The 17,317-nt window shown below is 42.3% G+C and overlaps 1 protein-coding gene across 4 annotated transcripts in view; it reads left to right on the forward strand.

The window, feature by feature from the left end:
* The first annotated feature begins 2,543 nt into the window (after positions 1–2,543).
* The window catches only part of LOC111232471 (complexin-2-like), a 58,345-nt gene continuing 43,571 nt past the window's right edge, over positions 2,544–17,317 (forward strand). Inside the window, exons 1-2 of one of the 4 annotated variants that reach the window (XM_022760009.1) lie at positions 2,544–2,931; positions 3,972–4,090. In XM_022760009.1, coding sequence (XP_022615730.1) covers positions 4,060–4,090 — 31 coding nt within the window. In that variant the 5' untranslated portion in view covers positions 2,544–2,931; positions 3,972–4,059. Of the gene's footprint in view, positions 2,932–3,356; positions 3,438–3,497; positions 3,568–3,608; positions 3,711–3,971; positions 4,091–17,317 lie in introns of those variants that run through there. The other 3 variants (XM_022760013.1, XM_022760011.1, XM_022760012.1) reach the window with 3 other exon arrangements.

Genomic DNA, 17,317 nt, shown 5'->3' on the forward strand with positions numbered 1-17,317 from the left:
AAATCCAGTCCTTGGTTGTGCTGCTTTAGGTGTCTTTTTTATCTTTATTGGACTCAGTCTTCACACAACCTTGACAGCACTAAGTCTCTTGATTTTATGTGTGTAAACCATTTTAGGAAAATCACATCAGTGCAACAGCTGGAGACTTGCGGCTCCAACGAGTTTTATATGCAAAAAAAAATGTGCTTCTACAAACATCACATTCACTTTTTAAGCCAAAAAAAAAAACCAAAACTTGCATTTCTAAAATGTTTGTGCCTTTTTATCATTGGCTCAGTTTCAGAGTTCAATTTCCCATAAGACCAGGGTCATGGCTGTAATCAGAGGGGTTTAAAAAAAATGGTAACCTTTTAATTTTGGACTCCTATGTGCAACCGTTTCCACTGATGACCAAACCACACACCAGGTTTAACCTACCTCAACCCTTTTCTGATGTAGTCCTACTTATTCTAAGAATAACATGGGTGTATTTCAATATAAAAATCTTGCCCTGTGCTGCTTTAACTGGAAGAAAAGAATTGTAAACAACAGCTGTATGCAGGCGGTACCCTTTGCTTTTATTACATCATTTTACACCAGCAGGGACTGAGTAAACTCAGCCTGGCTTGTTGGGAGAACTGATGAAGTCTAATTACCTTGAGTTTGGAAGACTGTTCAACCTCTCGTTACCGAGAGGTGAGATAAAAATGAAAGCAGGGATTAAAACTCTCTACATGCAGCCTAATTCCAGGAAACATGTCAAGTACCCGCTACACGACTGAATAGTGAAGGGTCTCCAAAGTACCAAACCAAAGTACATGGGAGTCTAAATGAGATACAACTGAAAGGGTGTAAGATGTGAAATTTTAGTGTCACAGCTTTGCATAAATTTATGGAACTATCATCTATTAGGATACAGTTTAATATTGTATTATGTTTGGTGTCACTGAAAAGATCAGTTTTAAACCTCCTTGCAAGAAAGATTCAGATCGGGAAAAACTGTCATGAGCTGGGAATGAAAAGGGCTCAAGTGACATCACAGACTAAAACAAGCTCAGTGAAAATCATATCATGTTGGCCCTGACTGGGTTGAGTGAGACATCACCAGTATTCCCTGCGCCATGGGCATGTATGTTTTTACTTGACTAAGCATTGTTTAAACTCCAAAAACCTACAGTCAGATTACAGCCCCACACAAAATCAATATGTCAAATACACAAGACGTCCATTTCACCTGGAGCGGAATTTAAGACTCTAGAAAGACATTTGCTGATGATGGCCTAGGAGGCCACTTTAAAATCTTTTTAAAGGTCCCGTATTGAATAAAGTGAGAGGTCAATGTCTTTTTTGGCAGGTCTAGGTTCTATATTAATACTGTGAAAGTATCAAAGCGCTCAGTCCACAGAGAAATGGACACAGCCTGTATTCTGAAACTGAGCCTTAAAACGAGCCATCAGGGCTTCTGTAACTTTGTGATGTCACAATGAAACACTCACCACACACAGCCATGCCTAAGCCCCACCCACCTGGACCCACCATCCAACCTTGCAGGATTTGGTTTCTCTGAGTGTTTTCCTGCAATCTGTTATATTTTTATTCAGTCACTCAGAAAGCAGTCAGCCAACAGTTAACCTGTTACTAGAGCTCCAGAGAGAAGCCTGAGAGAGCAGATGTAAAACTACACTTAGATGGTTTTTGGTTCTTAAAACCACATATCTTCTTATAGATATCAAAACTTCAAAATAAAATGCCTTTAAAGTGTAAAATATGGGATATTTAAAAGTTTGTCTCCCCTGTTGTGTTGCAGTGATACCAAGTGCAGCTTATCCTGAAACAGTATTAGGTGTTTTTTAAATGCAACAAAAACTTTCTTAACATTTGTTTTGACTTGGCATTTGTCCCTAATGGGAGCATGTTGGCATGCACAGGGCCACTTTTTCATCAAAATGCCCTTTATTTGAAACCTTTTTTGTAAACAAGGGGATATGTCCGGGGCGTAACAGCACACTTTCGTGTCTCTTTTTCCCATAGGCCTAGTTTTGATGCCTCTCTGATGTGCCACAATGTAAAAATAACTTAACCCAGAAAAGGTGTTTGCAGTTTGCCCCCGTCCCTCACAGTCCGTGCACACCACTGGCATGCTCTGATGTCTCTGAATACTATAGTGCAACAATGGGATATAAATATAATAAAGAGCGATATGATCACCATACATTAACAAGCACCACAGACACACAAGCTTTCCCTGCAGAAAGATGAAAGGAAGCCCATTGGAACATTTTGTGATTTTCCACGTTGCTCCACCTGGATGCAAACCGAATGCAACACAGACAAAACCAAGAGACACCAAGCGACAACATATTCCCCCCGTATCCACCACATACAGTATCTGTTCTATTCTGCTCTACCGTTTTAAGTGAATTCCCGAGTCCCTCTTCCCGTTGCAGAGAAGGGGGGCGGGCTGTAGGACTGAGCAGCCATCCAGCGTCAGGGCTGAATAATTGATCTCTCTCTATCGGTCAGGGGAACGTTAGTGGGACGTTTCTCTCCCTCCAGCCCTCCATGTGATTCAGTCGCTCCTTCCCATCACGGTGTGAACGGCAGCTGCTTCACCCTCCGCAAACCACCACCACCACTACTACACCGCCCCCCCCCAATTCTACTCCTCCTCTTTCTCTCTACGTGTGTGTGTGTGAGTGTGTATGAGTGAGTGAGTGTGTGTGCAGGAAGACGAAGCGGCAGGCAGTAGGAAGCACCAAGGACGTCCTTTTTCCAGCCCCGGGGAGCCAGCCGGAGATGCAAGGGACGAGCAGTTAGATTAGCCCGTGCTGCTGTTTGCCTGCTGCAGGATAACTTCGCTCCGGAGGCGGCTGCGGCTCCAGCTCTGCTCTCTTGATCCTTGTTTGGTGTGTTGAGTGTGTGAGGAGGATTTCATCCAGGCGCCGGACGGAGGTAAATCGATGCTTGATTCGGCTCCTTCAGTGTTAATTCAACGGTTTGGGGAGCTGTCCAGCCGTGGTGGTGCTGAAACCAGCCTCTGATCAGAACGAGGAAGTGCATGTGTATCTCTGCTTTCACACCACCTCTTGTCTCTTTGCACGCAAACGCGCAATCGGGTCGTTTTTGAACATATTTGCCGCACATTCACCGCACATTCACCGCACATTTAGCTGTAAACACGCATGCATGAGTCTGCATTGCTGCTTAATTAACGCACTGTACGAACAGCTTTCTTTTTCTTTTTTTTTTGATGCCGGGGTGGGATGGCTGTGTCCAATGTCCCTCCAATGGAGAATGGAAAGTTTTACCACATGATCAGGCAAAAATGCACAGTGTGCAGTGGTTCAGTCCGGCGTCCACATGCATGGCAGCAGACCGTCCTGCAAAGCTGAGGACTGGCACCGTGCACTTTTTCTCCAAACTCGCCTGACTGCGGGCAAAGCTTTGGCCACATAGAGGTTATTACTGATTGTCGTGACACACACATACACTCCCCGTCACTGCATGACACCAAACACCCACAACTCTCCGGATTCTTTAAAAAGCGCCACATTTGCAAGGAGACAATGAGCCATAGCTGCTGATCTGGTCAGTAGATTTTAGATGTTTGCTGTGCTTTCCGTTGTGTTGAGGTTGTGTTTGAACCACTGACCTCTGTGTCCTTCAGTTGTCGCATTGAAGAAACGTGCCTATCACACATGCACAGCCTCTAAGCTCATATGTGACTGCAGGTTGTAACTGTAACATTTCAGAAATTATCCTTTAATATTTCTACAATCTTTAAATATTTAATTAGGAACGTGTCTGTAGTAGCCTAAAGTGAGTTTGTACCTAAGGGCATTTAAGTCATTATTATTCCAGTATGGTATATGCTGTATAGTCATTGCTTTTGCTGTCTTATTTGATGAACTGTTAAATTATAGGATTATTAAATTTAGTATTATTGATTCTTTTTCATGAGGGAAACATCTTTTTTGGTAATTTTTTCTCAGATCTGGCAACCAAGGACTTCTACTTTTCTGCAACTATTGAATGTAACATCGCTCGGATAAGGAAGGCAGGGAATTAAAAGCCATCGTCATGAATTTCGTTATGAAACAAGCGTTGGGAGGTAAGTCTGACCTTTTTCTCCAGCCTGTATCTGTGAGCACGTCCGGTGATGCCCTGTGCTTTTTCCCAGAGGTGTTATTTTGTCTGTCACAAACTTTTTGATATTCGGTGCCTTCCCAATTTGCTGCACAAATTCACACATCATTACTCTCCTCAGTTTTAGAAAGGTGCAGTTAATATTTCATTTCTCATTTCATGTTTTTTTTGTGTGTGTGTGTGTGTGTGTGTGTTTTTCCTTCACATCTGCTGCTGGCTCCCTGCACACATGGTGCAGTTGACCCCTGGGGCAACACTGAGTACAACTTACTGTAACAGGCTGGTGATTTGTAACGTAGACTGAAGCGCTGTGGCCACAAGGCCATTTCATGTTCCAGTGAGTGCAACCTGCTTACCAGGAGGTGTTAAAACAGGGTCTTTGCAGCGGCTCAGTCTTATACCGTTAATCAGGCTGTGTGTGCCTCCTCTTGACTGGATGCTGCAGTGACTCTGATCTTCACATGCTGAGTCCACACATTCCACCTGAAGGGAAAACAAGATAATCAAAGCAGAATCTAATCTTCAATAATTTCATTCCAGCATGCAGGCATGTGAATGATTTTCTAATTGCTTGTGCTGCAACGACTCCCTGGACATGAGATTATCATAACAGAGCAATGAATTTTGAAGGAGCATGAACTTGTTATCATGTATGAATATGCAGATGGTGCGGTAGAAGGTAAAAGGACCTAAGTGGTTTTAACAGAGCTGAGATGCTGCATGATTTTGTCCACAGCGGAGCCCTTAGAGTGAGTGTGTGTACGGAGCAGGGTGAAAATAAAAGCCTGCTCTGCTGCTGCTGCTGCTGGTATCTTCATGAGGTGATTAAACTCTGTGCTGAAATTTCGCTGTGGTTCTCAAACAGAAACAATCAGCAGTGTAAGTTATTAAGAGTTTAAAGTCCGAAACTAAGCTAAGCTGCTTCACCAGGACAGTGTGGATGTGGTTTTATCATATTCGATTGGTAATATCCAACCTCACGTGTTGCTAAATCCTGATTGGTGCACCAAAGTCAGCTCAGGCCACGGCCACTTAAAATCGCCGTGAACAGCACTGACTTCGGCAGAAAATCGTGTTTATGTAAAACCTCCATGGCCTATGACATGTTTTCATGGCCTTTAATATTTATATTTCACATTATTTCACACTTTGCCTTTTCCAAAATGGCTTCATTAAAATCTACAAAGCTGCTGCAACTGTTGCGTTATCGGAGCCAGGGGATGATGTAACAACAGAGTACAGTTCACACCCCGTCTCCTGACAACAGTTAAACTTTGGTTCTTTTAAACATGAAGTAAATTTGCCTTAAACTTGACGCAGTGCACCACTCACCTTTGAGCATAATCCACTGCTTTTCTGTTGATCCAAACAATCATCAGTGGGCCATAAAATGAAAAATAATGTGCGGAGGCGTGGGTGCAACACAGCTATGTTGTAGTGAAACCCTTAGTGCTGTGCATGTGCCACCTGATACCCAGATATAAGTAAAAGAGAGGTAGGAGAACTTATGAGATCTCCATGTAATCGTAGTCCAGTTTGAGGTTTAGGCAGCTAAGACTTAAAGATCTCATAATGTAAATTTTTGTATATTTTCAGGTGGGTGGGGCTTGGGGCATGGCTAGCAGCGGTGACTGTTTTGTTGTGACATCACAAAGTTCAAGAAGTCCTGACGGCTTGTTTCAAGGCTCAGTTTCTGAAAACAGGCTGTGTGCATTTCTCTGTGGACTGAGGCTTTGATGCTTTCACAGTATTAATAAAGAACCTAGACCTGATCTATAATCAAAAAAGACATGGAAATCTCACTTTATACACTATGGAACCTTTAATTTCATGACTAAATAAGAACACAAATGCTATATCACATACTCAGTTTTCTGTTTCACTCAGTTGGTATAATATAAGTAAAAGTGCAATTTCAGTATTAGATTTGATTTAAATCTAATTCTATGAAAGAACATTTGATAATTGAGTCGTAAATGTGTGTATTTGCTGTCAGTGAAATTAAATCCTTTGGGATGGAATAATGGTGGTTTCCATTTCATCACATGACTCCCAGCTACACACATGCATCGCTTGACCACCTGTTCTCCATTACATGACTTCATGTAGCACGCACACGCCTTCGTCACTGTTTCCTCTGGAGGTGACAGAGGACCTGAGGTCATGTCACACTGAATCTGCACAGTGCTGGTGTAAAAGCATGAGGCATAGCAGGAGCCACTTCATTGAACAGCCACTGAATGTGAAGCCTCCTCTGCCTTGTGTGTGTGTGGTTTAGTTGTGGCCAAATATCGACACAAACGACGTAAAAACTCTGTTCGACATGTGAAGCATTATCGATACTATGTTGATGTTGGTGTTTCTCAGTGTTTCAATAATACCACAACGCTGCTGCAGTGCGTTGCCTTTTTCCAGTGTTTACAGTTTCACAGGACAAGATAGGTCTTCCTGCTCCTCTTCAGTTTGTCCAGTGACGGCTTCCTGAAGGAGCAGATTGATTCAGGAACATTGAAAAACGTATTTTTGGGGGCGTCGAGTAGCTCGGTTGGATGAGCATCCGCCCCATGTGTAGAGGCTACAGTCCTCGCTGCAGTTGGCCCCGGTTCAAGTCCCACATCGGACAAGCCCTTACCTGCATGTCATTCCCCCTCTCTCTACTGTCTCTCTCTCCTGCACTAACAATAAAGGCACAAAAAGCCTGAAAAAATAAATAAATATAAAAAAACGTATTTTCGCTGCCGGTGAGCGTGCTAGCGGGAGTCCTGGGGAGCGGCGGGCGGCAACGCCGGGCTCATACAAAAGATCCTCGTCAATAAAGACAAGAAGTCAAATCCGCTGAACTGTGCATAAAAGAGATTTCACACATGAGGGAAACCAGGCCGTTGGTGCCAAGGTCTTCACCTTAGGCAGCACGTTCTTTCCATCTTGGGGAGCAGGGTTTTTTTTTTTTGTTTCCTTCTTAAGGAGTAATGAGTTTTCAGTGTGTAGTGGATTAGCTGTGGGCTATTATCTCACTTCTCTCTCTCTGTCTACACTCTGAGGAGAAACTCACACTCCATCTGCTCCCATCTAGGCCGTGATTTTTTTTTTTTTTTTATTCTGTCTGTTTCGTACAGTGCAGAGCAAGGTCGTCTCACCAGGCACGCATGAAGCACTCGTCTCTGTCACCCATGACCTTTACTGCCAAGATGAGAAGTTCCCAAAGTCTCTGGTGTCTGTGACCCCCAGATGACAGACCTCAGAGCAGATATACAAGAAGGCTCATCCAAGGAGAGCATCAACAGTCTGTACTGAGATGTAGTCGAAGACCCTGCTAATCTTTTGTAAAGTTTCAGCCCATTAACCACCATTTATGTATATTTAAGACTCACTACACAAATAATCTTGCTTGTGCCGCCAACTAGTGGCAACAACATGCTTTTTCCACAACCTGTGCGACACAGGTTGCAAGTGCAACAGCCCACAGCTGTCATTGTGGGTGTGGTCACACCAGGAATACATGTATTTCAATGGTCAACAATCATATAAATTGCTAATGAGGGCCAAGTGAGACTTGCAGGAAAGGTTACAACTGTAGCAGATGTCTAAGATATGGAAAATGGTCACTAGTAATGCCAAGTAGCCATATAACTGGTCTATGTCTGGTTCAATAACATAATTCAAAGTGAATTGGAGCTTTCCGTCTTATTGACCGGGACCCTTGTGGAACCACTTAAAGGACTCCTCGAGTCCCCAGACCTCAGTTTTGGAAGCACTGGCCGTAGCTTATCAGAGACATGTAGAGAGAGGAGTCAGGACAAATGAGGAATTGATTCAATCTGCCGGGCAGTTACAGCACTGTATGTGTGTGTGTGTGTGTAGAGCTCTTATTGCAAGAACGTGAAGCAGTGCAGGGAGAGAGAGGGGAGGATTTATTGCAGATGACATCATCAAAAGTGCTCGTAAATAGAAGTCAGCTTTCTCACCTCTTTCTCTCCATGAGACTACGACTCCAGCTCCTCCCTCCTCCTCCACCTCCTCCTCTGGCATCTCTGCCTTCGGCCTCGGAAGAAGAGGAAGAGGAGGACGAGGAGGAGGTGGAGGAGAATGAGGTGTAGGAGGAGATGAAAAGTGACAAATTGATCTTTAAAACTGGGTGTTATATCATCAGCGGCTGACAGCAGAGGTTGTAAAGTCGCAAAGCACTCTGGACCGGCAGAGGCTGTAATCTCTGTTTAATGGGAGATGTTTTCTGTCCTCGGCAGCCTCGGAGTTTTTCTCTTTCTCCTCTTTACTGCCCCCTACTTCTAATCATCCCTTCATTCATCATTTCTTTCCTCGACTCCTATCTCCCTCGAACACTCCCTCCTCCTCCCTCTGACCTTCCTCAGCTTCTCAGTCACGTTTTTTCCCTACCTTTGTTCCACCCTCCGTCACCACCTCTCCTACTTCCTCATCGCTCCCCTCCCATGCTTCCACACCCCCCCAACCCTCTCTCCTTTTACTCCATCACTCTCTCTATCGCCTCTTTGCTCTTCCATCCTTCAATTTAACTTTCCTTCTCTTTCTTTCCTCCCTACCTTCCTCCGACGATTACAGTAAATCTAAAGGGCGAGGCACAGAAACCTCAATCAGGCAGCCACAGGGGAAACTGGAATGTGTGTGTGTGTGTGCCTGTGTGCGTGTGTGTGTCTGTGTGTGTGCAAGAGAGAGAGAGAGGGGAGAGCAGCAAAGTGTGTGACAAACAGACAAGGGAGACTGGGGTGGCCTTAGTAGTCGGCTTTAGCTGGCATTAGATGATAAAGTGAAAGTGTGTGTGTGTGTGTGTGTGTGTGTGTGTGCGCGTGCGCATGTGTACGCACACCCAAGTAACGTGGAAAGAGAGATGGTTGATGCAGCAAATCAAACCTTCTGACACACTGATTAACATACCCAAGAATGCACAGAAACACACACACATATACGTGCGCGCACACACACACACACACACACACACACACACACACACACACACACACACACACAGGGGGTCGTAATCAGTGGGATGCGACAGACCTCCCCCCCGGTTGAAAACCACAGCAGGGGAACCAAACCACAACAGAGCAGAGAGCAGCTGCAGTGAAGCCTTCCACACACATCTACTGGAAGAACATGTAAACACTATGTAAGACAACAAACTTGTGTGTGTGTGTGTGTGTGTTTGTAAACAGGAAACAACACTGAATAATAATAGTGGATAAACCTGAGAAGAATTCATATATATATATATATATATGGATTCTTCTCACCTCACAGTTTTCTGTTGAAGCTGTTCTCTGTAATGAAATGATGAAACAACTTTTTGCTCCAATTGTATTGTCAATGGAGCTATTTGTAAGTTTTGCTATTGCTACATAGCTAACATTAGCATTGGCAGCTGTTTATGTGATAATGTAGAAGGAACGTTGCGAGTTCAGCATCAAACATCATTTCTTTACTCACCAAGAAACAAGAAACCATGTTCAACGGCAGAGAAAACGTACAAAAAGCCCCTTTAATGAAAATAAACCCTTTGAGACGATGTGAAGCAGCTTTAAGGCACATTAGATATATGTGATGTCTAGGTGCCTCTGACAATGATGTGGTTTTAACCTTTATTTATTCAGGGCATTGAATTTACTGAGCACAAATACCTCTCTCAGTTTGATCTTCTGACCAGTGGAGCAGATGGGCGTTGACGTTTTTCGGTCGAACACACTTGAACTGTTGTAATAAAGATCAGAGAATTGAACCAGGAATCAGCATCAGTTAGAAGCTATTTCTCGGACATTAAGGCCACTGCTGCTCTTTGGATTTGCCCTTTGAAATTTTGAGGAATTTCAGCCAGTTTTTTTGGCTTAAGATTCCGTTGTATTTTGGTATTGATCTGGAGTTCAGATTAATGTTAACTGTAACTAGGGAATTAACAGAGATCAAGCTTTAGATTGAAAGGAAATCAGCTGTTTATAGGTTTTACTTCATTTGCCATCAGAAAGCTTGATGTGTGTCTCTTAGTAACATAGAATTAATTATCTTGTAAAAATTGCAATTTAATTTGGAACAAATTTTGTTATCAATATCATGACAGTAAACTCATATACACATTGCTAGAAAATCATTTAACTGAGAAAATATTATTACCAGTCATCTTAGTTTTCCTACACAGCAACAGCAAACACACACACACATACAGTATATGTTAGCTAATGTGGTCCTAGTAATAGACGCAGTTATGCTAAAACCATGCATTGAGTGTAAAGTGTCATGACCAATATTGATAGTGTAACTGTGAAACAGTATTCTGCCGTGCACTGTACGAGGTGGTTCCCTGTTTTCTGGTTGTGCGGTCACACAGGAGATAAAACGTAATTATCCTGAAGGATTAATTAGGATTAGCAGAGGAACCCTGGAGAATATCGCAATATGAAGATATATGACTCAAGAGTGACCTTACAAACCCCCCTGGTGTATGGACTGCTATTTGTTTACTTGTTCAAAGAAAGAAAAAGACACTTGTTTGTATTTTTTTGCATCGTGTGGGGATTTCTTTTGTGATTTCGAATCACACTTTTTTTTCCACACATAATGGACATCCCCTCCCTTGAAGCTTGTACTTAAACAAACCTAACATCTGTAAATCAATGGCTTCTACATGCCCTCTTTTGCATGTCCTCCGTCTTTGCTCATCTTTCTCATCTTCCTTTTTTCTCTCCCCCTCCTTCCCCTCCGTATCCATCTTGCTCTGTCCACTCTCTGCTAATGAGCCTGGCATTGACTGCGTCTTCTTTAGCTGCAGACATGGCCTCCATCCAAGAGCTGTGGGACAGATTCATACACACTGTCTTTGTGCAGTTGATGTAATCACTCTTCTTTGATTTAAACTATCAAAACATGGCCATTGGATTTTCATAGGTCCTAAATATTCATGCTTTTTCCCACAATTGTGCGCATGTTTCATACCTTACAGGAGTTGACCACTTAACCACAAGCTTAGATAGCATGACATGTAATTTCTGTATGACACGAGCTTCCTGCTGGATTTCATATAACACCGCGGCGCATGGGTGGGCAGTGTCCGTGACCAATTCAAATGGGTTTCTTCTCACTTAACTGGCGTTCAGCTGACTTGGCATGTAAGAATAATGTTTTCTGGTGGATATCAACCCATTTAAATGCAACTCAGAGAAACGAGTCAAGAAGGGAGGCTCTGTATAATCCTGATGAATTGATGTGCAGTAATGAAATCTGCCCACTGTAGACACCTCCACTGCACAGCACAGTGGCTCTTATCATTTATGGTGCAGAGCCACTCAACAACAGCCAAACCAGATTAAACCCAAATCTGGACTGAAATGTTGACTGTGAGCGCATGATTTTTAATTTTTGTTTCATTTTTACAAGAATGGTCAAGTTCATTGCAACATTTCAAACTGAGTAAACAGCACAGTCAGCCAGATATCTTAACGTTCTTATATACATCCATCCATTTTCTGCTGCTGATCCGAGGTTGGGTCACGGTGGCAGCAGATCAAGCAATGTAGTCCAGTCCAGTAGCAGTAGTCCCTGGGGGAATCCCAAGGTGTTCCCAGGCCAGATGAGATGTATAATCTCTCCAGTGTTTTCTGGGTCTACCTTGAGGCCTCCTACCACTTGGATGTGCCTGGAAGACCTCCAACGGCAGGCGCTCAGCAGGCATCCTAACCAAATGCCCAAACCACATCAAACTGGTTCCTTTCAGCGTGAAGGGACCAGCAGCTCTACTCCAAGCTCCTAACCCGATCTCTAAGGCTGAGCCCAGGCACCGTGCAGAGGAATCTAACTTCTGCCGCTTGTATCCGCAATCGCATTCTTTCGGCCACTACCTAGAGCTCATGAACATAGGCTGGTAAATCCAGAGCTTTGCCTTCCGGCTCAGCTCCCTCTTCACCACAGTGGTCCGGTACGACGCCCTCTTTACTGCTGCCATCCGCTATGAACCGAAGTTCATATATCTCACTTGATAATAAGACAGTCAGTGGTGATATGGTTAAAGTTCCTAATATATGTGGGATTCATAAGCAGGAGACATCATTCATTAATACCTGTCACTCTTAGTTGAACAGAAAAAGTTCAATTAAAAACAAGTTCAAGTTTGTTAATTTTTAATTATGTTAAATACAACAAAATCTTTTAACCATTAGTTTTTCATTAAAGGTTTATTCCACCAGTTTTCCCTCAAGGAGAGTTGTTATCACAAGCAAAGTGTTTTAATTAGTTCAGAGGAAGAGCCTGCTGGTAGATCTTCAGGGGAAACAATCAGATAAAACTTTCAAATTATTCAGCTAATTCAAACAGAGATGCAAATAAACTTTCACTTTGCTCTCAGGGATCTTGTTTATTATTCAAACTTTCATTATCTCTGAGCTGACAACTGAAAACAGGACAAATTAGCATCTGTGTAATTATTAAGCTCCTGAGGTCAGTGACTGGACCCAGCTGAGCTGACACCTCTGGCTCCGGAGCTGATTCAACATGTTGCTTGAGATCATCATGTTATCCACAATGGAAAGAAACGCTATTTTGGACGACCAGTGCTTGCTTGAGTGTGACCAGACATGAATGAATCCACTGGAGAGAGAGAGAAAGAAGCTAAGAAACCCCTACTGCATTTAATACAGATTTACAGTTTATAGCACAGCCCAGTAAACAAACTAAAACATCAAGCTGTTCTATAACAACCCAGGTAACAACTGTACTGTTGTTGACAATTTAAAATTACAGCCATGAACTCAGCTCTTACTATTAGAGCTAAAACCGGTGCTTTGAAGCCTGGTGCAGATATCCATGTTTTAGAGTAAAAACTGTATTAGCATTAGGTCATAAATATAAAATGATAACCCAATAAGTCGTTTACTTATTGGGTTATCATTTTATGTATCGAAATTTAATGTTTATAACAAATAAAGAATTATATCTCTACTTACTATGTCTTTTGGTCATGGCTTGTAGTGATGTCATTTTTAGCCAATCCTTTGCTTCTCCTTGTACCTCCTGAGTTCGGTGGAATAACTGCAGCATAGCAACTTTTAACATCTGCATTTCTTTCCTGTATCACTTCTCCCAGATGTTGAGACTAAAAATAACAACCAGTCCTCCAACCTGAACAGTATAAATCGTGTTTTTTCAACCTTCAACGATCCATAAGAGTTTCTCCTGAAATAGCAGGCGCACCGGACCTTGGTTGTCATGGTTACAATAATAAACATACCAAGAGTGACCATCTGCCTTCGTCGCGATGGTTACTGTAATAATGGTCATGGCTTGGTTAGGTTTAGGAAAAAATTGTGACTTGGATTAAAATAAGTACTTCTTCAACATTAGACAATCTTTGTTGTCATGGTTACAATAATAACAACATGGCTAACTTGTAATCCTGTGTTTTGTTGACCCATCCATCCACCACAACCTCCACCAAGCACAGACTTTGTTTTTACTACGTCACCAGACTTTTACCTTTGCGCCTGTCATAATCAGGCCACTACAGCCACTAGATGTCGCTTGACAACAAAACAAAACCCTGGGTCATAATAACCTGCTGCACAAACGACCTTGTTTTTTACAGGAAGACAGTCTCAAAAATAACAAACAGTTATGTATTTATACTGGATGCTTCAGCTCAGAGATGACTGCATGTTTGTGAATGTCGCTGCTCTTGTAACACCTTCTGAAACACCATTAAAAAAGAGGACCCAGAACCCTTCTCTTCACAAACACAAGTCCTCCACCCGTGTCTGCTGAGGGGGCAAATTTAAAGGAATGTCAGACTGGAGATGATTGATGTATTGATATTTTACTTGTCATCATGGTCCAGCAATTGACCCTGAAGGTCTTCATGTCACACCGTGTGTGGTGTTTTTGTGTTATAATCATGGTGAAGTGACAGCGACCGACCAAGGGGCGTTTTCTGAAATTCCGGTTACAGAGCACTGCAACCATGTCCAAAAGATCCAGTTTTGTAACATATGAAGCCGCTCAGTCAGGACTATCAGCAGCAATTAAAAAGGGAGTTTTCTTTTAACCTGAATTAGTTCTGCTTCTGTTTGGGGGCACTAATCAGGAGCAGGATTATTCACTCAGTTGCTTATAATACCATTGGAACATTTGTGGAAGGTTGAAGAGCTGCAGTCCAGACCACCATAATAAAAGGTCAGTTCCAGGATAAGATCCAAAGACGGTTTAGACCATTTCAAGAACTAATCACATTCTATTCAAAGGTAGGTTGTAAAAACTGTAAATGATTCCACATGTAAAAAGTTTTATCAAAGGATTAAAGGATCTACCGAGAGATGCTGCCTCTGCTCGTTAAACTTCAACAGCCTCTTAATGAATGATTGTTAACGAGGCCATCCAGATCCAAAAACACTTCAACCAGCACTACTACAAATCTTAACCAACCATACAAGCACATTTCTTTTTGCTGAAGAGTGATGTGTGTGAAAACAAAAACAAGATTATCAGCATGCAAAAATAAAAATTACAGGATCACCATAATTTTAATATTCATTTCTCATATGGATTCAAAGCTCACATTTCTTTGTTTGTTGGGTTCTCTTGGCTGCTGATGTCTACAACCGCCCAGACGCCCTTTGTGCAGCGCTGAACTATATTTCTCCCTTATGTAATAATGACAATAGATTGACATTCTCCGATCTGTGGGGGTTTTCTGCCCTGCAACAGCCTGCGGGGGCTGGCGGTCCAACAACTGCAGAGGGAATCCCCATGTGGCCAACGTGCCTGTCAATCACAGCTTTTCATTTTCAACATGAAAGTCCCCGAAGTATTCTCTATGCAGAAACATTGGCAAGATAATGGCCACTTACATAGCTGAACGCACACCTATACATGACACACAAAAAGCCAAAACATCAACTGTTTGAATGACAGCTCACTTAAGTTGTTTAGGTATCAGTATGGTTTCTTATTGTCCGAGTAGGGGTGGCATTTTTCTTCAAGCCACTCGCTCATGGCTGCGACTGTTTAGTGTGAACTCGGTGCTGAACCTAATGCTGGGCTCAGAGTGATCAACACATTACATTTATATCTCGAGGGTCTTTCATCAACGTGCATGATGTCGTGGTACCCAACCCCCCAATCCAATAGCTATGGATATGTTAGCATTCGTCTTTTTTTTTCATCATGTTTCTGAGCACTATGTCTCCTTTTAGCTCTGTTTGGGACTCCACCAACTCCCGAGGGGAATATCTGAGTCTTTAGCAGCTAAATAAGGCAACTAGTTGCAAAGGGATAAAAAACGGACGTCTCCTATCCACTGTTCCTGCCGCATCCTCCCGGTACAACTGATAGGATTACATGTATTCATTATGATCCAAACTTCACTATTTTATATTCATTGTGATCAGTGCGAATTCCATTATAATGTAGAGCTTCTGTTTTTTTTGTTTTTTTTAACTGGGTTTTAATGATAACACCCTTCACCTCGTGTCAACCAGTGAGTGATATCATGTGACTGGCTAATTAACTGAGGAAGTTAGTAAACCAATATTTACTAAATAATACAAATGGTTTCCCTAGACTGCCATCGGCATGACAGATAAACACACACACAGGCACGCACAGTTACAGATGCAGACTAAAACCACATGGCAATCCTGCTCAGTCATCCTTGCAGACAAATGAGCCTCTCTGAACCTAAACACACAAACACATCATCTCTTTTTCCTTCTCTGTGCTAATTACGTCTATAAATTTTTATTTATTTATTTTTTTTACCCCTGATCTTGGTGGAGAGTTCAGGGAATCAAAAACACTCCACCTGCATCGCCGGGGAGCTGAGAGATGCCGCGCTGCGTGAGAGGTACTGATGCTTATTACCGATTCACGCTTTGACCTAGAAGGCAGTTAATAGCGTACGCTGAGGCTGCATGACACTCAACTACACGCGATGGTGAAAGGGATGACTAGCACACATTAGCGTTATGGAGCACCCTCTCGAATGCGTGTGCCTGTGTGTACTTGTGTAGCTGTGAATGCATATGTAGCACAGTTTATCATCATTATTCTGCAGAGAATGTCGCTGCTCTTTTTCACTGAAATTTGCAGTTGACTCACTGATCGCACAGGTGTTATTATTTTATGATACAAGTTTTTATGGCTCTCAGATAACCGATTTCTTATGTAACATACTGTGTTGGTTATAGGTTGATGCCAGCGAGTGTGGTTGATTTTTGACCTTGAACCTTTGTCCGTTTCGTTCTGTTCAATGTTAATGTGAAGCGGGAGCCTTTTCAAACTGAAATATATTGGACAGTAAATAAAGCTGTATCCTACAGGTTTGTTGGCAGAACACAGACAGCCTAGATCAATGCCAAGAATCTATAACAACACCAGCGGGCATCCTGCCAGCCTCATCCAGCCTGAAAATATGGGGAGTTCCTCTGAGACTGAAATGACCTTTAACCCAACATAAAAAAATTACATTAAGGGACTTTTTTCGTGTTATTTTCATATTTTTTGGTTATGAAAACATTTTACTCACCTGGTCAGTTGTTGAGATCTGGGGACAGAAGGACAATGATCTCAAGTGGTCCGATGATTAAACAGATCAACATTCAGCCTTTTTTGCGTAGATATACTTCGGACGATGGTTTGTAAAATATGAGGGATGCTTACGATGGAAAGATTTAACATCTGCCTTGTTTTTATTTTCTTTCAAATATATTTGGTAAAAATTATTGTTTTCAACATGTCATGTTTACTGACTTTCCCTGCTCCTTGCTCTGTAGGACTTGTTTTAGTATTATGTTGTCATAGGAATAAGGGCAAATATGCAAATAGGACACAAAAAACAAAGAGAAAGAAACGCTTTTACTTTAATATTTCCCATCAGAAAATATTATCAGCGTATCAAGGAACATTGGGAGATTCTCTATTTCTGCAACCTGTACAAACCTTTTACAAGACTAATTGAAAACTTTTTGTTATCAAATGACAAGGAAAGTCTTGCACTAATGGTCTGCCATTAGCAGTGTGACTTGTAGAGCACTGTGCAATAGTAAATGATGTACAGCACAAGCTAATGGACCTCCACACAGTGCTGCGAAGGTTTCTGCCTCGCAGGTACGATATGAGTCACTGCATCAGACAAATAATGGATCAGGACATATTGAATGCTGCATCCTCCTTTGGCATGCTGTTA

The sequence above is a fragment of the Seriola dumerili genome, unplaced genomic scaffold (assembly GCF_002260705.1).
Source record: "Seriola dumerili isolate Sdu_G_001 unplaced genomic scaffold, Sdu_1.0 BDQW01000331.1, whole genome shotgun sequence".
NCBI classification, from domain to species: Eukaryota; Metazoa; Chordata; class Actinopteri; order Carangiformes; family Carangidae; genus Seriola; species Seriola dumerili.